The sequence below is a fragment of the Macroventuria anomochaeta genome (genome assembly GCF_010093625.1).
Source record: "Macroventuria anomochaeta strain CBS 525.71 unplaced genomic scaffold BU25scaffold_1, whole genome shotgun sequence".
Lineage (NCBI taxonomy): Eukaryota > Fungi > Ascomycota > Dothideomycetes > Pleosporales > Didymellaceae > Macroventuria > Macroventuria anomochaeta.
The window spans coordinates 1,874,607-1,895,546 of record NW_022985362.1 but is presented as its reverse complement, the minus strand read 5'-3'; the positions used below and the strand labels follow the sequence as shown (position 1 = coordinate 1,895,546).

General features: G+C 51.2%; 9 protein-coding genes across 9 annotated transcripts; 5 read left to right on the top strand and 4 right to left on the bottom strand.

The window, feature by feature from the left end:
- The first annotated feature begins 29 nt into the window (after positions 1–29).
- On the top strand, positions 30–2,285 carry BU25DRAFT_486868 (uncharacterized protein). The gene is made up of 3 exons (XM_033700190.1): positions 30–85; positions 142–1,561; positions 1,609–2,285. Exons 1-3 carry the CDS (start codon positions 56–58, stop codon positions 2,085–2,087), a joined length of 1,929 nt encoding a protein of 642 aa, XP_033568059.1. The 5' UTR covers positions 30–55; the 3' UTR covers positions 2,088–2,285.
- A 166-nt stretch (positions 2,286–2,451) lies between these two features.
- Positions 2,452–4,241, top strand: BU25DRAFT_405706 (guanine deaminase). The gene has a single exon (XM_033699854.1). It carries the CDS (start codon positions 2,689–2,691, stop codon positions 4,114–4,116), a length of 1,428 nt encoding a protein of 475 aa, XP_033568058.1. The 5' UTR covers positions 2,452–2,688; the 3' UTR covers positions 4,117–4,241.
- A 1,541-nt stretch (positions 4,242–5,782) lies between these two features.
- Positions 5,783–6,902, bottom strand: BU25DRAFT_328197 (uncharacterized protein; the record flags this gene model as incomplete). Its single annotated transcript, XM_033699509.1, has 2 exons — positions 5,783–6,709; positions 6,774–6,902. The coding sequence occupies 2 exons, from the start codon at positions 6,900–6,902 to the stop codon at positions 5,783–5,785; spliced, it is 1,056 nt and encodes a 351-aa protein (XP_033568057.1).
- A 336-nt stretch (positions 6,903–7,238) lies between these two features.
- Positions 7,239–7,991, bottom strand: BU25DRAFT_316980 (HET-domain-containing protein; the record flags this gene model as incomplete). The annotated part of the gene is made up of 1 exon (XM_033699466.1): positions 7,239–7,991. A coding segment is annotated over one exon (753 nt), but the record flags the coding sequence as incomplete, so codon positions are not given.
- Positions 7,992–10,067: 2,076 nt separating this feature from the next.
- BU25DRAFT_329054 (uncharacterized protein) lies at positions 10,068–10,343 on the top strand (the record flags this gene model as incomplete). The annotated part of the gene is made up of 1 exon (XM_033699560.1): positions 10,068–10,343. A coding segment is annotated over one exon (276 nt), but the record flags the coding sequence as incomplete, so codon positions are not given.
- Positions 10,344–11,005: 662 nt separating this feature from the next.
- BU25DRAFT_405704 (glycine dehydrogenase) lies at positions 11,006–14,946 on the top strand. Its single transcript, XM_033699853.1, has 3 exons — positions 11,006–11,185; positions 11,239–14,425; positions 14,487–14,946. Exons 2-3 carry the CDS (start codon positions 11,320–11,322, stop codon positions 14,576–14,578), a joined length of 3,198 nt encoding a protein of 1,065 aa, XP_033568054.1. The 5' UTR covers positions 11,006–11,185; positions 11,239–11,319; the 3' UTR covers positions 14,579–14,946.
- A 1,778-nt stretch (positions 14,947–16,724) lies between these two features.
- On the top strand, positions 16,725–17,030 carry BU25DRAFT_453578 (uncharacterized protein; the record flags this gene model as incomplete). The annotated part of the gene is made up of 1 exon (XM_033700099.1): positions 16,725–17,030. The coding sequence occupies one exon, from the start codon at positions 16,725–16,727 to the stop codon at positions 17,028–17,030; it is 306 nt and encodes a 101-aa protein (XP_033568053.1).
- Positions 17,031–18,171: 1,141 nt separating this feature from the next.
- Positions 18,172–18,473, bottom strand: BU25DRAFT_453577 (uncharacterized protein; the record flags this gene model as incomplete). Its single annotated transcript, XM_033700098.1, has 2 exons — positions 18,172–18,414; positions 18,465–18,473. The coding sequence occupies 2 exons, from the start codon at positions 18,471–18,473 to the stop codon at positions 18,172–18,174; spliced, it is 252 nt and encodes an 83-aa protein (XP_033568052.1).
- A 959-nt stretch (positions 18,474–19,432) lies between these two features.
- BU25DRAFT_417002 (zf-PARP-domain-containing protein) lies at positions 19,433–20,604 on the bottom strand (the record flags this gene model as incomplete). The annotated part of the gene is made up of 5 exons (XM_033699919.1): positions 19,433–19,466; positions 19,518–20,089; positions 20,130–20,286; positions 20,384–20,501; positions 20,568–20,604. 5 exons carry the CDS (start codon positions 20,602–20,604, stop codon positions 19,433–19,435), a joined length of 918 nt encoding a protein of 305 aa, XP_033568051.1.
- Between the last annotated feature and the right edge of the window lie 336 nt (positions 20,605–20,940).

Sequence of the window (20,940 nt, the reverse complement as noted above, 5' to 3'; positions counted from 1 at the left end):
GCGCGCGAGCTTCCATTGAGCAACGCGCCGGAACTTACACACCCATTGGCCCACCATGCCGCCTTTCAAGGATGACCAGATTATAGTATGGCGTTCGCGATGTATGCACTTCACTGCGCATTTGCTAACAGTATATTATAGGTTATTGCGCCAGGGTCAGAAACTACTCTAGCGCAGCTCGGACTGCCAGAGTCCTTCACCCCAGCACGAGTGCGCATACGATCGCGCATGTTCCCCGCCGAGAAAGGGGGGGAGTTTGAACCATACAAGATCAGACGGCGGCAAGACAAGCCGGTGGAGAAGCCAGCTGAGCAAGACGGTGAAGCGCAAGGCGAGGCCAAGCCAGCTACAGCCGGCGACGACGACATCATATGGGAAGAAGACCGCATTTCAGAAGAAGGAGCGATATGGCCGATTCAGGACGGCAAGATCACGGACTGGCCTTGCTTCTTCGCGCTCATTTCACATGTGTACAACACATTGAACCCACCCTTCCACACTGCGATCCTCCTCATTACACAGCCATCATGGACCCCACGAGAGCATGAGAAGCTTACGCAGTTCTTCTTCGAGAAGTTCAAGACCCCAGCATTTGGCCTCATGGACGCAGCGCTGGCAACAACATGGGCGTACGGGGTACACACCGCAACCATTGTAGATGTGGGCAAGGGCAAGACCGATATTACGGCTGTCAGCGAGTTCATCCCTCATGTTCAGGGTCGCATCATCTCTCTATCGGGTAGCGGAGGTGAAGCCTTCACCGAGACCTTGCACTTCAAGTTGAAGTCGAAGGGCTTCAATCGGGACATATGTGAGCAGCTAAAGAAGTCACCCATCTGTGAGATCTTGCCCGAAGGTACACCACTTCCAGGATCTGGGAAGGCGGACGAGGAGGTGATTACCAACCCAGCAGCGGCAGCGTCTACGGGCGCAGTAAGCTCTGGACCGGCGGCGGCTGCGGCGGTTGGCAACGCACCTCGAGGGCCAGGACCTGATACAGAGGTCGGCGAAGAAGATGGCGGCGAGAATGAGGGCGTCCTCGACGTTGCGAGCATTGTAGCTGGCGGCAAGATGAATGAGTATTTGGCCAAGAAAGAGAAAGAGAAACAAGATAAGACAAACGCGAAAAAGAAGGGTGCCCCGGTACCAGATGCGAACAAGCCTGTAAGGCTACCTAATTCGAAGCGAGAAAAGGCGACGTTTCTGTACGAAGACCATGCGCTACTGGATGCCCTGAAGAATACAAATCTCGACACTCAAGGCATGGCTGACGCAAAGGCCGCATTAGATGAGGGTCCAACTAAGAAGGCGTCAGAGGGTGAGAACAGTGAAGCAGCAGAAGCCAACGGCACTGGCGAAGCTGCGTCTGCAACATCACGGTCAGGCCACATAAGGCGTGAGATGGAAGTTGGTACAGAGCGATTTTTGGCGGGCAGCAACGGCACCCTGGAGAAGATCGCAGACGCCATACACCGAGCCATATCCTCGGTAGATGAAGTGAATAAGCGCAGCGAACTCTGGGACTCACTGATCATCTGTGGTAACGGATCGAGGTTGCGAGGTTGGTGTCACCGCCCTAATTCCACAATATTTACTAACACGCCACAGGCTTCAAGGAGGCGCTGCTTCAGACACTCCAGTCCAAGTACCTTATCTCACCTTCATCAGCCACAATTTTCACCTCAGAGATCCCGTCCAACATCTCCACACCCGCCGGCACAGGCGCCAATACCCCGCAGCCCCAGCTTGGTCCTCACGGGGGCTCTGGAGTCAACCCTCTACTATTCGCAGCCACGACTGCCCAGTCTCAGAACCTCATGCCTCACGGCAGCAACCCGCTGATGCCTGGTCTGTCACACAACGCACACTCTTCACATGGACAGACTCCTACTTCGATCAAGACGGTCAAGCCACCAGAGTACTTTCCTGAATGGAAAGATGTGGGATTCGATGAATCGGCCTTCCTTGGTGCACAGGTCGCTGCGAAGGTCATTTTTGTCGTCGATCAGGGTCAGAGCAAGGGCTACATGACCCGTCCAGACTACAACGACCAGGGTCCTCAGGGCATTCATGACTATAGCTTGTAGGAAGGGCTAGCAGTATGTGGGTTTGGCGTTTCTCAAACAGCGTAGTTGGGCTTGTATACCTAGATTGGAGTTTGGAGGTTATGGATATCCTACCGCGGGATCAAAATGGATTGCAAAGGCAATCTTTGCCGCCTCTGGAGGCACAAGGCATGTTACAAGTTGGGATGCATCAGACATATGTCCGGCCTCAGCTCTCAGCACATTCTCAATTAAGCAATTCCAATTCACGTGCCGTCGTCATGCATTGCTTTTCATGCACGTGGAGCTGGCCGCATCCTTCGGTGACCTCCGCCGTGTCCAGGGCTTACTAGACTTAGCGAGGCACTAGCCGTCTCTAGCTCCACCAACCTATTCTCCACCATCCCCACGCCGCGGTTGTGCAGTAACATTGATAAGAACTTCACGACCCTCGGTACATTTGAGGCTGTTCGCTTCCGCTTTTCTTTTGGCGAATCTTGATTGCTGCTTGTCATACGGTTATTGGATCTCGTCACACGCAAGACATTTGCTCATAAGTCCCGCATACCTGGTTCACGGATCTGCATAACCTACTACAACGTCCCTGTAGTGCCCGTCAGCCTTATCTTCGCACGTCGTCAACATGGCAGCTTCTGCACCCATCTCGAGAACTATTTACACTGGAACTTTCGTCCACAGCATTTCGCTCACAGAACTCGAGATCTGCGAAAATGGAGCTATAGGTGTTGATAGAAACGGCATAATAATTTTCGTAGAGAGAGAGCTTGATCTAGAAGCAGTACAAGAGAAGCATTCATGGCAAGATGCTACACCTGTCTATCTTAGAGGGAACGCCTTCTTCTTCCCCGGCTTCATTGACACTCACACTCACGCCCCTCAACATCCCAATACCGGCCTCTTCGGGAAAACAACCCTTCTAGATTGGCTGCAAACATATACCTTCCCTATGGAATCCTCATTCTCAGATCTCAAACGAGCCGAGACAATATATCGCAACTTCGTATCCCGGACCCTCTCCCACGGCACAACGACAGCAGCTTACTACGCCACCATCCATGTTCCCGCCACCAACCTGCTCGCCGATATCTGTCTTGCCAGAGGCCAGAGAGCGCTGGTAGGGAGGGTTTGCATGAACTCCGACATCTCACCCGAGTACTACCGCGACATGTCTGTCTCGCAAAGTGTTGCGGATTCAAAAGCAAGCACCGACTACATCCGCTCCATCGACCCTAAAGGCTCCATCGTCCGCCCAGTCATAACACCGCGCTTCGCACCATCTTGCACCGCAGAGTGTCTTTCCGAAATCGGAAAGTTGGCAAAAGAAGAAGACGCCTTCATCCAAACACACATCAGCGAAAACAAGGGCGAAATAGCTTTAGTCAAGGAACTATTTCCGGACAGCAAGAGCTATACAGACGTCTACGACACCCACGGCATTCTCACACCGAAGACCATCTTAGCGCACGCCATCCATCTCAGCAACGAAGAGCGCAAGACCATACTAGCCCGCGGGTCGTCTCTATCGCACTGCCCATGCAGTAACACCGCCATCACGAGCGGCTGCGCCCCTATCCGCGAACTTTTGGATGAAGGACACACCATTGGTCTCGGCACAGACGTCTCTGGTGGCTTCCACCCCTCAATACTCGAGAACGTGCGCCACGCCATCTGGACAAGCCGGCACTTGGCGCTGCAATCAGACTTGGGCGATAAAGCCAAACTCTCGACCGAAGAAGCGCTCTACCTCGCCACGCGCGGCGGCGCAGCCGTCGTCGGGCTCTCTGACAAAGTCGGCGGGTTTGAAGTCGGCAAGGAGTTCGACGCGCAGCTCATTGACCTCGGCAGTGTCGAGGCCGGAGGTTCGAACGATACTCAGTTTGACGCTGGGCCAGTGGACATGTTTGGTTGGGAGTCGTGGCCCGAGAAGGTTGAGAAGTGGGTATATGCGGGTGATGATAGGAATACGACGGCTGTGTGGGTCAGGGGGAGGTTGGTGCACAGGACTTCGAGATTCCAGGAGTATCAGGCGAATGGGACGGCGACGCCTTAGGTATGCTTTTGGTTAACGTGGGCAATGGCCGTGTTTTGTGTGTTACTTTCAAGATCTCAAGTGTATAGACGGCCGAGGTAGAGTTCATCTGTGTAAATTGGTGATCATGTAATCGAAAACGCGTAATTTCTGAGTTTTGATTCCAGATTTTCTTTCGTGTGAGAGCGTTAGCAGCGGCCTTGCTTTATGTGCGCCGCAATTATCCTTCCGCAAAATCGAGCTGAATACCCCTGATAGACGAACGGCGACGGCTGTGACCTTCCGGGCTTGAGTATGAGGTATCATAAAAATTGTTGCTTTCGAAGGAAGCAGCCAAGGTCCGTTGGCCCCGCATACGGCCTCTGCGACACGGAAAGTGAAATCGCTGATTGGCAGATCAGTGTTCGCTCTCAAACAAGCAGGTAGGAGGTGGTGGATTCAGGGCATTAACGAAGGATGAAGTAGAAGTGTGGCAGGTGGTGTGGGACGCGCAGAAGGAGTAGAGAAAGAAGGTGTCAATAACGGAGGTCGCGTACAAGTAGACATAATATATGATCCTACCACGGGAGCATTCTCAGCGCGTCAAGTCTGAGACCTTTACGCCTAATTATTCTATGTATCAAGGGGAGATGTAGGGTCAGAGTCAAGACCGCTTCGCCAGTGTCCGGCAACCTTATACTTTAAATCATCGCCCAGCTTGGTACAGGCTGCATCCTCACTCGCCGACAATAAACAGCGCATCCAAGACTAAACAAGTGTGCTGGCCAGCGCTCAATTGATCACCGGACATCGGCGCAGATGATGACTGCAGCGCCAATCAGGCCAAAACTAACTCTCTTTGTGCCAACCTCGCTCTCGTGGAGTGCTAAGTACTGAAGCGAGGAAGAATGGCTGACTGAATGTGAAGCCGACAAGGGCCAGTCGAGGCAACACGTGCATCAACAATGGCTCAAGGAGAGCTCTACCAAGGGTCTGGGCCAAACGAAACTTTGGGCCAGAAGACGTGCTTTTGTCGAAGCATGCACTCAGCCGATTGTGCGTCTTTTCGGATGATAGGTCCTGATCCAGACTTTACAAATTGTCCATGGCGAGAACGGATGAATACCCAGCCAAGAATAACCGCTTCAGCCAGGTGAACATGCCAAGGTCAAAGAAGCCACTACTCTCCTATGTGCTGTGTTTATCTGAATCCCAGTACAGCCATGCAGTCTTTTGCTTGGATTCAAGTGGGAGAATGACAACCTTGCACACCATAGATGCTGTGAATATCCTGGTATTGGTGCTCATGCTGCGAGAGGTGATCGTAAGCCATAGTGTCCGCGCACGCGCAGTGTCGAGGAGCAGCGTCATGAAAGGGTATATTGGCAACAACATTGAAGGTCTCCGTGACTCCTAATGCTCCAGATATGAGAGGAGGATAATGTCACGGTTTAGGGTGACTCTTGCCTATTGTACCTCACCTCTTCTACATCACCTGCCATGAGGGTGTCTGCCTCATTACGCTAGCGTTGTTTACTGTCGCTCACATATACATACTGTTCGTAGCTTCACCCAATACAACCTCAGTTCAATCCTTCAATATTTCCGCACATGCGCACTGATCACTCACGATCTACCGCGACATATCTGCTGCCACCTGAGCACTCTCCGACCGATTGAGGTTAACTCAGGTCCTATCTGTGTTCCGTCATTTGCTCAATACCTTAAGGGCTGCCTCATGGCGACGCCGTTGTATGATCTTTCTCCAATGTACAATAGCAAGCATCGCAAGAGCTATTTTTTCGAACTGGACCATCGCCGTAGGTTGGATACCATGCCAATTAATCTTACGAAGCCCGATCATCTTCTTGTACTCGAGAACCTTTGCTAGGCCCCGGGCCATGACCTGGATCTGTTCATGATTCATTTCCTCGTCTCGAAGATCAAAGGTCAAAGTCAGACGCCCTCTTGGTGCTCGTATCAGATGAGACTTTCTCTTAGCCTTCTCTTTGGTAACCATCGGCGAGATGAGAATATTCTGTTCACTGCGGAGCAGATGCCAAAGCTGAGATGGTGTATCGCGTCGTAGCGCATTCATACAAATACGCTGATTGAGGTGAAACGAATTGAATGGTTTGTCGCCGTATTCTCTTAATAGATCTCTCAGCTCATCAATCAGAGCCCGCGTGAATGAATTTTTTCCAGGTGCCGCCGTTGTCTGGTCTATTGGGCATGCGCCCAGTACCTCGAACCGTCTTGAATTCTCTCTTGAACCCTCCCTCTCTGTTGAGCTGTTTGAGTAGGGTGTATCGAGAATTGCAAGGACATCTGCATCAATCTCGTCTGAACGCAGGAGATCTTCTGCCTTGCGCCAATTGACAACTGCATCCTTGTACGGTAATTTGCCGAGATCAGGGTTTATGGACGCAGCTAAGTCAAGGCGATCGTAAAACTCATCGAATCTGCTATGTCCTGAGTAATACACAATGTGTAAGCGGTGAGGTCCGTCATGTTTCTCAATAAAGGTCGATAAACATCGGTTCATTTGAAGCTGAGGTTTGCTTGCAAGATCGAGCTCAACTATTTCGGTGTGGAAATGGAAACGCTCGCGAAAAAGAGCTTCCAGCTCCTCGACCTGAAGTATGATTAGCATTGCAGTACGCCATGAGAACACCGTGCATCTATTGCAGGCTACATACCTCGTCGCGGGTTTTGAGCTCATCGAGTTCATCCGCCCATTTCAGGAGTAACACAGCGACATTGGAGTAACCAGAACCCTCTAGCAGACTCCATTGCTGCTGAAAAGCCTTGTCCCACCACCTTTGCATGTGCGTTTGTCGTTCCTGAGCTTCGACTCTATCAGCTTCAAAGCTTTCCCCGTAAGAGACCCCGTCTTGTACAGAAAGGTTGTCACTTGGCATCGGTAAAGCTCCTAATATTTCCGGGACTTGGACGTTTGACTTCGTTTGGGTGAGACGTGAGGAAGTCTTTGGAAGACTGGTCATTGGTGATTCCGCGAAAGCCTCAGAAGCTGTCCGACTGAACGGTCTCGATCTAACCTGCATAGTCGATGGAGCATCTTCGCTGGTTTCACCCTCAGGACTCTGCAGCCAGACTTGTTGATGGCTCACAGTCAAGCCATTTGACTTTTCATAAGCGGACACACTTTCGCGGGTTTGGTGGAGACGCATAAGTGCTTTTGTTTGGCCCTCTCCGTAAAGAAGCGGCATGGACAGATCGAAAATTCCTAGCAGAGAATATGCTTTGTCTTCTTCGCGTGTCGTTTCTCGGTTCTCTGCCCACGATAAACGCTGATCCACTGTGAACTGTGATAAGGCTACAGGCTCTTTTTGCAAAGCTTCGAAGGGGATGTTTGTGACTTGATGAATATCTTTCCAAAGTGAAACTCGATCACCCAGCCACTTGCCCTGTGCGGAAAAGAAATCAACCGACTTAGGAGCTATGAGTTCTTGAAGCGTCCAACCCCGCGTGAACCATCTGCTCCGCCGAAAAGCTAGTCTCGATGCCTGCTCAGAGGATATGCCATGTTCAGTTTGGATCTTGGTCGCTGTCTCACTGTGTACATCCGCCAGATATACGTAGCACTTCTTGGCTTTTTGGTACCAGCGAAACATCGAGTTGATGGCCTCTTGGAGCTCTGCACTGCTTGCTTTGTCAATACAGCAGGTGTCAACCCAGAAGTATTGCAGTTGGTCCTTAACAGCCTGTTCTGCGCAGAAGTGGAGTTTCCTGTAGCCAGCTTTGCCTTTTCCTCTACCTTTAACTAACTCCTTGAAAGACACCTCCTCGTTACTTGCAATCCATGTATGCGAGAGGATGGCATATTCCGGAATTTGCTTCCCATAAAACTCGGTCAGGCTGAACTCGCCATCAGCCCCAATCTGCAGGAGATGCATGAGAATAGATGTACAATAGAAGCTGTTTCAAGCGATTACCAACGACATGGTAGCGAAGTGCGCACGAGCAGGTGAGAGGTATGTGTATTGACCAGACGCGTGCTTTGAGAGAAGTGGGAGATAAGGCAGACGCCGCTAGATTGCTTCCGAAGAAGTGGCTGGGTGGCTGCTGACAGAAGAGCCCGGGGATCAAGCGCGTGTGTATTTACCCGACGCAGCAAAACCCACTCGCTCTCTCCTACCTGACCTTACAAAATCTTGGTAGGGTCAAGTCGATAAGTAGTTTTTTTCAAAATTAGTAGCTGAGAGGTTTCTAGATCTACCAATGTAAGGTTGAGGAAAGAAACATGATGAAATCCGGAGAGCTTGAGGTCAATACCAACGTTACCGGTAGGGCGGCGGTTCGCTTGCTGCTTGGCCCTCGAACAAGGAGCTGACGCATATGAAAAGCGCAAAATTATGTCTTCTGGAAGAGCCGTACCAGCTTCTGTATGCATGTGTAATCGAGTTTCAGGGCAGGGGTAGACTTGTTGAGGTTGAACTGGGAAGTCTGGAAGCAGCGATGGTGCGAAAAGGGTCCGCTCGGACGGGCTGACTTCAAGATCCATCTCTTGTACCTGTAGAGAACCACCCTCCCCTTTTATAAACCCCCTCTCTCCTTCTATACTAGAAGAGCTACTGCACCTCCTGTTTTCATTCTCCTCGTCATCATCGCTTCCGTTCGATCTGCCGTTCCCGCCGTTATCATCATAGGGGGAAGCTTTGGCCTGAGGCAGGCGCAGAGTGTTTTGATTGCCCTTTCCGACAGCCGCAGGAGTGAACTGATAGTACTCGGCCGCTGCATTTGTCTTCGACTAGATAGAAACGTCTACAGGCACCGGTCCGTGAGCATCAAATTAGTCGCTATCACGGCCTTGAAGTACTCAGAGATTTTTGAGTCGCGTATATCCCTATCTCACGCACCAGGGCTCGCACGACGAGCTGTCTGATCAACCATTACTCCCTTAATTCATGCTTAGGTTAGTCAAAGATGGATCAATATTGCCGGACTTCCTCGACACGCTTGAAGCTTTTGTCGACCGCACCACATACTGGAACCCATGTGCAGTACGCTGTCACAAGGGCGACTTGCAGTTGCGCTACGTGCTGAACTGGATCCTGCCTACACAGTCTGCTATAGACACTGGTGCTGGTACGACGAGGTCATTGCATTCTGGAAACCGTGACTTGGCTGTGTCTCAACAATCCTTTCCCTTCGATATTGACTTTAATGTTTTCTTCGACACACCATCCGGACTATTGTCACTAGATCGATTGACACGGTAACACCCCGTTCATGTTTGTGCTCAGTGACTCATTGCTGCGATGGGCGCCAGGTCAAAAAAAATTGAGAATGATCATACGTAAAGCACGCGCAGTCGTAAGTCAATTTCACCGGCTGTAGCTCTACAGCAGCAGCTACTGATGAATTTCAGGAGGCGCAGAAAGACACTTTCATACTATTGGCAACGATCCAACAAGCCAGTGAAGCTCAGATCAAGATCACCTTCCTTTCTCAAGCCATGCACAGAGTTTTGGGCTCACAGCCAATCTCTTCCTCCCTGGGATATTCATTTCGGTGCGCACTCAACTACCAAGACTGGCTTTGACCTGTTCATTATTCTCAGACACTCTTCAGCTCTAGTTTCTTCCAGTTCTCCGATACTGGTGGGATCCAGGTTGCACCCTCATTTTGGACGTTCTGGGCAGTGATGGTCCCCATTTTCGTTGTCATTTTTGGCGGCTTGCTGTTATACACAACACTCCAATATCGGATAGAGGCGTCATATGGCCGATACTTTCGAACATCTGGGCTGCTTACTCAGTTGTGCGGCTCGTGTTGTCGTCGCCACCGAGAAGGAGGCGGCGCAAAGAACCCAGAACGGATCCAGGCCCTGGCCTTGGTTTTGGTCTAGAGAGCAGAAATCCAACTCTTCCGACCGTAGAGCGCCAGCGGGGTGCTTTCACAAAGTCATGACATAGCTTCAAGTTTGTTGAGTTAGTTGTGATATATATGGTGCAACCAATTTTTCTTTCACATACGACCATAGGATGTTGAAAACAAGGCTTCCCGTTCGCTCAGCCCTATTTAAGCAACGTACCGGCAGATCAGTAGTTAGGTGGGTGACCACTAGCGAATACCTGCTGTTGTATGTTTTTGCTTTCTTTTTGCGTCTGGAAGGAAGTAGATCTCACATCTCGTTGCCATCCCTCTCGATATCTCTTTTGAATTCTGGTCGCAATGGGAAATGGCCAGCGTCAGGGAGAACACATCCCTTTGCAACACAGAGTCGAGTTCCTCAATCCTTTTGATGATTCTTTGGAAGCTTTCGCGAAGCATTCTGCAGCCTTGTCTTTGATCAAGAGGGTCCAAGGACCCTGACCCCATCTGTTCGCGAGCTATTTGCTATTGTGGTATTTACGATCCCTTTCACACAGCTGTCAAGAAATCCGAAACGTGGTTGAACATGGTGCCTCCGAAGCAACAGTGCGAAGCTGCAGAATATGCCGGATTTCAGTTGAGAAATGCCGCAGACTTTCATTTTTCAAAGCTGGGTTGGAGGAGAAATGGTGATCGTCCATCAAAAGACGGAGAAGGATACGCGATCTCTCCGACGGACAATCGATCCCGCAACGCGTCAGGGTCCATGCACCTCGCACGACCGCGAAAGGCTCGTGCTGTGCGGTAAGAAAGTGGAGCCACTGAGCATCAAACATCGAGTAACAGATTGCACTTTCAGGCCTAATTCGATGCGTAAACTTGCCTGATCAGTACATTTGTTGCAGCTACGGCAGAGGAGCCGGTCTGGCGTTCTTCCTCACAGTCAAGCCAGGCAACCGTTGGCTCGGTAAGGGTGCCAATGGTCTTATCGGTTCCCTCAGCGGCGCCGAATCAATCAAGGGCCGCGGATAATGACGGTTTATGGGTTGGTTATGCATATACACCTTAGCTGGGTCGATTGCTGGAAATTATCAAGGGAGGGTATGACGAGACTCCTCCTTCTCCATTCTTTCTTGTGTCTTTGACGCGAACGACTGTCTTTCGGAGAGCTCCCAGTGAGTTGCAACACGTCTGTAACGACACGAGCAGTAGCAAGCTCCAACAACTTTTTGGCCAAGCTGCAGACTGCTTGGGTGAGGTCACGAGAGCCATTGTACGGCTGCTCCTTCGAAAGTCCGCCTGACAATACAATTGACTTCTTCCCAGCTTTATCGCTCGCGGCTTCCATCCCAGATCCCCACACCCCACATCTAGCTTCCTAGTCCCCGCGGACGAAGAAAGATCACAATGCGCACAGCGTGCCTCAGGGCAGCGAGCTCTGCCACCAAGCTCGCTCGTTCTACACGTGTCGCGCAGCTGCCTCGCCCAACTCTCGCAAAATGCATACAGCGAGTAGTTGTGGGCCATGGCCAGCAATTTAGAGCATTCCAGCAAGCTGTGGCTGTCCAGCCCACGGAGGATGTCTTCGAGACACCCAAGCAGAGTACCGACTCTGCAAAGCCCACTGAGGCGCTCGACACATTTCCCCGCAGACACATTGGCCCTTCTGCCGATTCGACAGAGGCTATGCTGAAGGCCCTGGACCCGCCTGTGAGCAGCTTGGATGAGTTTGTGCGCCAGGTCATTCCAGCAGACATCCTCAACGACCGCGAGCTCAGCGTTGGAAAACTCTCAGACCGACATGGCGCAGATTGGCAGGCAAACGGCGTGCCTGAGTCTGTCTTCCTCAAGAACGCAAAGCGCATCATGGGTCAGAACAGGCCAGGAAAGAGCTTGATCGGTCAGGGCTACTACAACACCAATGTTCCCGAGGTCATCAAGCGCAATGTGCTCGAGAACCCTCAGTGGTACACCAGCTATACTCCATACCAGCCTGAGATCAGTCAGGGTCGCTTGGAGTCGCTTCTCAACTTCCAGACTATGGTGACCGACCTGACTGGCCTTCCGATTGCCAACGCCTCGCTGCTCGACGAGCCTACAGCTGCTGCTGAGGCTATGACCATGTCCTTTGGTTCGCTGCCAGGGCCGCGCCAGAAGCGTCTGAACAAGACATTCCTCGTTTCCTCTGCTTGCCACCCCCAGACCATCCAGGTCCTCCGCTCGCGTGCTGAAGGATTCGGCATCAAGATTGAAATCGCAGATGTGCTCGCAGACAACAGCAAGCGCGTAGAGGAGCTTGGGCAAGACCTCGTTGGTGTTTTGGCACAGTACCCTGACACCGACGGTGGTGTCAGCGACTTCCGTGGTCTCGCAGACAAAGTTCACAAGCAGGGTGCGCTCTTCAGCGTAGCCACAGATCTCCTTGCCCTTACTCTGCTCACTCCACCGGGAGAGTATGGCGCAGATATTGCTTTTGGAAATGCACAGCGTTTCGGTGTGCCACTTGGCTTTGGTGGCCCTCACGCTGCGTTCTTCGCCAGTGTCGACAAGCACAAGCGCAAGATCCCTGGACGTATCATCGGTCTTTCGAAGGACAGGCTGGGCAACCCGGCGGCGCGCCTTGCCTTGCAGACACGAGAGCAGCATATTCGACGTGAGAAAGCGACAAGTAATGTCTGCACAGCGCAGGCGCTGCTTGCCAACATGAGCGCTATGTACGCTGTCTACCACGGACCCAACGGTCTGACACAGATTGCAAAGCAGGTCGTAGCAAAGACCAGGCTTGTGCAGCAAGCACTTATCGAGGCCGGATACAAGACCGGTACACGCGCAAATCTCGACGACGCCCCAGCTGCATTCGACACCTTCGTTGTGGAGACCGGCAATAACACCGAACCATTAATCGCTGAGCTGGAGCGCAACGAGATTCTGGTGCGCAAGGTGGACGATAGCCACATTGGTTTATCTTTCGATGAGACTACCACCTCGCAGACCATCTCTGCGCTGCTCAAGACTCTGACCAACGGCAACGCCAAGGTTGACTTCTCTCAGGAAGTTGCTATCGAGGCGCCTGAGGGATACAAGAGGACTACTGAGTTCTTGACACACCCAGTCTTCAACTCGTACCATTCTGAGACCGAGCTGTTGCGCTACATCAACCACCTGGCATCCAAAGACCTGTCTCTCGTCCACTCGATGATCCCTCTTGGTTCATGCACAATGAAGCTCAACGCAACATCCGAGATGGCACCTGTGTCTTGGGAAACTACAGGCGATCTGCACCCATTCCTGCCCCTTGAGCGCGCGAAGGGTTACCTTGAGATGATCGACCAGCTCGAGCGCGACCTTGCTGACATTACTGGCTTTGATGCTGTATCGCTGCAGCCTAATTCCGGTGCCCAGGGTGAATTCGCCGGTCTACGTGTTATTCGCAAGTACCTTGAGCAGCAGCCAGGCAAGAAGCGCGACATTTGCTTGATTCCCGTCTCTGCCCACGGTACCAACCCTGCTAGTGCAGCTATGTGCGGTATGCGCGTTGTGCCTGTCAAGTGCGACACCGCCACCGGCAACCTCGACATCGCTGATCTCAAGGTCAAGTGCGAGAAGCACAAGGATGAGCTCGGCGCTTTCATGATCACATACCCCTCCACTTTTGGTGTCTTTGAGCCTGCTGCTAAGGAAGCTTGCGATTTGATCCACCAGTACGGAGGTCAGGTGTACATGGACGGTGCTAACATGAACGCCCAGATTGGTCTATGCTCACCTGGCGAGATCGGCGCTGATGTTTGCCATCTCAACCTTCACAAGACCTTCTGCATTCCTCACGGCGGTGGTGGCCCAGGTGTTGGACCCATCGGTGTGAAGAGCCACCTCGCTCCCTTCCTGCCCGGTCACTTGCGCAACGAGACTGGTGGCGCACAAGCTGTTTACCCCATCTCCGGTGCACCATGGGGCAGCGCCTCCATCTTGCCCATTTCTTGGGCATACATCAAGATGATGGGCTCTGTTGGACTGACACAGGCCACCAAGATCACACTGCTGAACGCTAACTACATCCTCTCCAAGCTCAAGCCTCACTACCCTATCCTGTACACCAACGCCGAAGGTCGCTGCGCTCACGAGTTCATCCTCGATGTGCGCGGCTTTAATGAGACCGCTGGTGTCGAAGCCATCGACATCGCCAAGCGTCTGCAAGACTACGGCTTCCACGCCCCGACCATGAGCTGGCCTGTCGCCAACACTTTGATGATCGAGCCAACCGAGTCCGAGAGCAAGGCCGAGCTTGATCGTTTCTGCGATGCCTTGATTTCCATCCGCAAGGAGATTAAGGACATCGAGGATGGCAAGCAGCCTAAAGGTGCTGGCAAGAACTTGCTCACAAATGCGCCCCACAGCCAGCAGGATCTTATCATTGGCAACTGGGACCGCTCGTACAGTAGGGAAGATGCTGCATACCCTCTGGCGTACCTGAAGGAGAAGAAGTTCTGGCCTAGCGTTACCAGGCTCAATGATGGTGAGTCTCATTCGTGCCGGACCCTAACTTGGTATTGAATACATATACTGACATGGAACAGCCTACGGTGACACCAATCTCTTCTGCACATGTGCACCCGTGGAAGCCGAGGGCGGCGACATCACCGGTGCAGCTGCTCCCAACCCTACCTAAACCACTCACTCTCAACACCGAGTGGCAGTTCTTGAGTTTTTGACGTTTTGCTGCATTTACGTTCAACACCAGCGTGGGAGTCCGGCGCCTCAACATATCCCTTCCTTCAACACAGCTGGTATCCTCTATGGGTTGCATATGAATTGGCGTTTGGGTGGATAGAGTCTGATCGAGAGACTGTGTGGGGATAAATTCTAGAGCAAAAGTAGGATGACGGATTCAACAAGTCGTGCATGTTCACAATTGTTACTCCTGCGCACTATGGGTGTTGACGTGACGTATCGAGAAGTGGAGGTGGCCACAGCGCTGAATAAACGGTATCCACGTGCATTAACTCCTTGCTCTGGTCTATCAAACCTGACCGCCTGTGCTACATTGCTATTCTCATCATTCTTCCCCCCTTCTCCGAAACCCAAAATTCCTAGGTGATTTACTCATGTGGAGATTGCCTGCCATTTTGTCAAAAGCCAAAAAGCCAAAACGTATGTCACTTTCCTGCACTCCAAAAACGCATCTGTCCAGGCCGATGTTCTGGTCCTCTGCGCCTTCTCTTAAAGTCCAAAAGAACAACACGGCTCTGGTTGTGTCTGCTGTCATCTGTCTGAACCTCAAAAGCTTGAACTGCGCAAGCATATGTTTTCGAGAGTCTTGCTACCCGAATATTGCTGCAATAATCCAAAGCGATGCTCTGAACGAGTAATAGATACTCCAGCTGTATCTTGCAAACCAGCACCATCAAACAATGTCTCTCGCAAACTTCAGGCGGCTCCATCTATGGCACCGGGCAGTCAGTGTTTACGAGTCTATGTGCACTAGTGGAGCGTAGTCCGCGCTTGGCGCCCCCAAACTTGACATTCAACTGCCACCTAATTCCCTTTCTGCCTTCCGCAAACCATCAAAACGACTGGCAAGACCTCACAAGAGCTCCATAGATACTATCAGAAATACGATGTGAGTCTGTGAGCTTTCTCAGCAGTTCGAATTTCTGATGCGCCTTCGATCTTTTCGTTCATTGATCACATGAGGCCTCATGTGGAGAAGTCTAGGACTGTCTTGGGTCTAATGGAACGATTGTGTGAAGAAGCAGGCCATGTCCTCAGAATACCATTTTGAGTTTAAGCTTGTCCCCTTCAACAATTTCCTTCTCCCTGCTCATGAGCTCTTCCATATCCCATGGACACGTCCCCGCAGGAAAAAACCGAACACTTTCGCCGATTTGTCAGCCCCGCACCCCACAACTCCGCACCCACACCTTTGCACCCCCTCCCCCCTTCCAGTAGCTCAAATCTAATGAATGATGGCTCAAATTAATCGTGAGAGCATGCCCGATCGTCCCATGAAGTCACATTTTGATTCTGTGCGTCGCAAGCGATTCTATGACGCGTACAAGACGCGCAACGTCAATGGGTGGGTCAGCATGGAGACCTTCTTTGAGCAACAAGGGATCTCTAAGACACAAGGCTATAAGCTGTTGCAAGGTGAGCTAGACTATGGGGATTTGGCGTGCCGGAGAAGAGATTTAAGAGCATTTAAAGCTAAACAAAATGGTTCTCTAGGCTCTGGGAGACCTCCCAAAGTCACTGATCAGCAGCTTGACAACATGATCAAAGCACGAAAAAAGCAGCGGAGAAAGAGTCTGATGAAACAGGCAAGGGAAGCAGGGGTAACTGCCACCGAAAGAACAGTTCAAACATCACTTTGGGACCGCCAAGAAGCTTGCATGTTCAAGGCAGTTGTGGCTTCCGCCATCACAGATGATCAAGAATCTCAACGCACATATTACAGCACTCTCCATATCCACAAGCCTGTCTATGGGCACTGGGATGGTGTAATTTTCCCTGATGAAGCTCACCAGAGGCTTGATGGCTTCCTAGATGAGTGGATTTTGAGGATATTTGGTGAACGCTATAAGCCTGAGAATATTGTATAAGCTCGAGAAACCCTTAATAAGGTTGCCCACTTCACTGCTTGGATCAACTATCATGCTAAGGCCAAGAATCTAACATTCTATAACGATAAATGAGATGATTGGGAGCCTCCTAAGCTAAATCCTGACGACAAAAAACCTCGGAGAAGGCCCAAAACAGAGACCCCTGAGGAGTTTGAGCATCGAATGAGAGAGTGGAAGGCAAGGCAGCCACCTAAAATGGAAATCAAGATACCTGGCAACTCTATGACGAAAGATTACTACACTGAAAATATCCTTCTTGTGTATAGAGAGGCATACAAGGCACTGAAAAAACGCTCTAACGAGCTCAGGGGTCACATTCCCAAGAAGCTCTGGTACAAATGGTACTTCCAAGAGGATAATGATCCATCCCATGGCACCAAAAACATTCAATCAAAGCCTGCTTTGTTCAAGAAGGATGCAGAGATGGAGTACTTTTATCATCCGGCCAACTCCCCAGACTTCAACCCAATCGAGGCGATGTGGCTCATCATAAAAGAGTGAGTCAAGTAGTATATTTGGGACATTGACACTATCAAAGCGCTCAAAGCAGCTCTCCAAAAGGAGTGGGAGGCTATTACAATCGATCAAATACAAGCACACATCAATGAGATGCCCTATAGGGTTGGGCGTGTTGCAAAGGAGCCAGGTTTGCGCGTTAAAACTGAACTTTGGTGACCCCACAACACCAAGAAAATCATCACAATAGCTCTCTAATAGCCTCACAAGTTAATTGCAAGTCAACTCTATTTTGTAGCGCCTCAAACAGGCTTGTGGTGATGCTGCTACAATACTATTTTTGTATGGGGGAGCATCTTGATTGTACGTTGTTGGGGTGCTTACATATCAGACTACCCTGGACTAGCATGTTTCAGGTCAGGTATATAGTTGTCTTTTCCTAGCTAGATAACAATTTAGCGCAGTATTCCATCAACCCGATAGTCCTAAATTGTCGTTCACCGTAGCTATCAGTGTACTACAGCGGCCCACGCCGCCACATTGGTAGGCTCTCAATTCTTTCTTATGATGCAACATCCTACTGGAGACTTAGTAGTCACTAGAAACAATAAAGATCGACCTCATGTCTTGTTTTGTGACCCTTCCTCTTTTCCAAAGTCCCTGGAAGAATTGGATGCCGTGAGCCACCTGACCTTCCAGCAGAAATGCACTCATGCTTGCGCCTGCCCCATCATGTTTGATTAACCAAAAGGAAAAAGCCTTTCAATCATGTGTCGTGTTGACGCTTGCTCAGAATGATGATCCTGGTGTGCTGACTATATCAATACACCAAAGTTCAGTCGAACTTCTTTGCACCTCAGGATGTGATAAATCATGGCACAATGCCAGCCAGGAGGTCCTCCAACCACCATCCAGCTCGCATGCTCGCGCAAACCCAGTCATCCTCTTCCCACTCAACAACACCCCAACGTGCCTCTGTACTGCCTCAAACCTCACAGCCCCACAAATACCATACTCAAGATGATTAAACAGCGCTGCAAGCGCCCTAAACTCCTTTCCGCACATCCTTCCTGGGCAGTGATACATCTTCTCCTTATGCTCTGGCGAATTGACATGATTATTCAAGCTCTTGAGCTTGCGGAAGCCTTTGTGGCAGTGATAGCATTCGTACATGCCGATGCGCAGATTACAGAACGCGGGGTGTGGCGGTGATGGAGGGCTCGGTGCGGTAGGTGGGCAGTTCCTCGGTGATGATGTGGTTTGGGTCGCGGCGGTGGGTTCCAGTGAGGATAGTGTCGTGATTCAAGGAGCGCGCATTCGGGAAGAAGCCAATTTCGAGGTGGTGCATTGCTCCAGTGGCTGTTGCGAAGCCACACTTGCAGAATGGACAGATTATGTAGGTGCCACGGTGGATGTTGCTGTTCAGGTGCTGTACGTACTCAGCCATAGCTCTCTCAATTCATCCAGTGGCGCATATACCTGTTCCATATTGGCCTCGCTCTCAAAGCCTTTGTTGCATAGTGTGCACCGGTGGGTCCGCCAGTGGTCTTGTCGATACATGCGCTGTTTGGCCTCTGCCCTTGAAATGAAGGTGTATCTACAAGCCTCGCACTTGAACGCCTTTTGCCAATGATCATGATCGTCCACATGTTTCCGAGCATCCTATCACATGTACCATGCATCGTTGCGTGTTTCGCATTTGTAGACGTGATGGACCGCGTCTGCATGCTGCTGTGCCACTGGCCAGCTGTTGAATTGGCGAACACACACTCATCATTCAGGGTAATGGGACATCTTTACGGTGAGTCTGAGCCAAGGTGTTGACTAGAAATGCAACGTATCGACGCGACCTACGAGATCGGTCGACGGCCGCTGGGAAGGGGCACTCTTGTTCTGAGGAACGGAAGGAGCACGTAGTGACAAGCTTGGAGCGCCAGAACCACAGGGTGAAGTGTAGAGTAGATGTGAGGTCCTGAACTTAGATCAGGGGTCATGCGGGGAAGCGGAACCAGCATCAGCTGGTCGCACTAATTGTTAGCCATGATCCTTGGATGTTGGCTTCGCATCCTTGAGCTCTGTGCCGGGCTGTTGGCAAACACCAAACATGTTTGTGGCGATGTCGTGTGTAATGGAACAGACGAAACATGAATATGTAGCACATATGCAAGACGTGGGGCCTGAAGATCGCGTCAGAACTGAAGTTTCCAAAACGCGCTAGAACGCGAAGTCACGAGCGGTGTGTTAGTCCCCAGATGGCCTCAGAAACAGCACGTTTCGAACGTAGACGAAGTTTGCTCAAACGTTAATGCTCATTACCATCTGACGCAAGAAGGGTATATGCTGTACATAATCTTCGCCAAAGGTCAACATGCGGTGTGGTCGGCACCAAAGACGTAGGAGAGACGTAATGCGAAATGGACGTAGGTGCATGAGCTGGCCATGCACATCTACTCGTCGCCGACGGCAGCCTTCTTCCTGCCCCTAAGACCAGGTTAGCGTGCATAAGATTTGACCTTTGTTAACAACACATACCTCTTCTGGGGTGTTTTGGCTGCCCCCTTAGCAGCAGCCTTCTTGCCTCGCTTTGGCTTGGGGGCTTCCTCCTCTTCTTCCTCTTCAATCTTATTGTCTTCCCCTGGTTCTTCCTCAGGCTCAGCCTCATCCTCGCTGTCGGCAGCTGCCTTCTTCGCCCGGCTCTTGCTCTTCTTCTGGGGCGGGGCCTCATCCTCATCCTCACCCTCCTCCTCCTCCTCTTCTTTGTACTCGACCTTCTTGCCGCGGGCAGCTCTGGCCTTCTTCGGAGCAGGAGCCTCATCTCCATCGTCGGCTTCCTTCTTAGCAGGACGTCCGCGCTTCTTGGGAGCAGGGACATCTTCAGCGTCACTCTCCTTCTTGACGGCTTTGACACTCTTCTTCTTTGGTGCTGGTGCTTCGTCTTCCTCATCGTCGTCAGCTTTGGCCTTCTTGCCGCGCTTCTTCTTGGGCTTTTCCTCGCCATCAGCATCTTCGCCGGCCTCCTTCGCCCTCTTCTTCAACTCGGCTTTGGTGAGACGCATGCCAGTGCGACCGTCTCGGTTGGCCTCGACATCCTGGGCGGTCAGCATCTGCTTACGAAACCATTCTGCTGTTGTTTGATCAACTTACACCTTTCCAGTCCTCATCAGGGACGTGGCCGTTCTTCAGCGCAAAATCGACCTTCTTTTGGTACTCTTCAGGAAGATCATCATAGCCATCGACCATCTCTGTGTCACCTCCAGATGTCTCAATCAGATTTTCGATCTGCTTCGGTGTGACGCAGCCCCTTGCGAAGTCAGTATGTTGAGGTGCAAAGATATCTTCGGTGCACGCTAGTGCGTCATGGCCAGTATGTACAAAGGATTTGGAAGAGTAAAACATACCAATGCTTATACTGCCATGATTGATGTTCTTGGATAGTAACCTGGATGGCATAGCGGAATTCGCCCTTCATGATCTTGACTCCGGCGGTCTTGCATTCTTTGTTGATGCAACCAGCACCTAGAACTTAGGTCAGATCAATGTGCAATAAAAACAACGCGCCTCTTCAGAGAAATTGCCACATACGGTTGTTCGGTGATGCTTCGACGCGGTAGACGCCCATCTTCGCGAACAAGCTGTATGCAATTGCGTCAGATGTAGGCTAAGCTCTCAGATATCAATACGCGCTCAGCGTTGTGATGAAGAGCACCAATGGAAAAAGGAAGTAGGTTTTGTAATTGTGGAATTGAAGAACGCGACAGGCGACGCAGAGTGGTTTACATAGCAAACTAAGAGTGTTGCTCCAGCTCCAGTATTCCCAGGCAGATGTCAGGGTCAGGCTGCAGGCACGCGCTACGACGCGCTTGCTACGGCGGGCCACTAGACCGTGAATTGTCAGCGTCATGGAAAAAGATACAGCCAACGCCTCGAGCGCGTGCCTTCACTCTCACCATTCTGG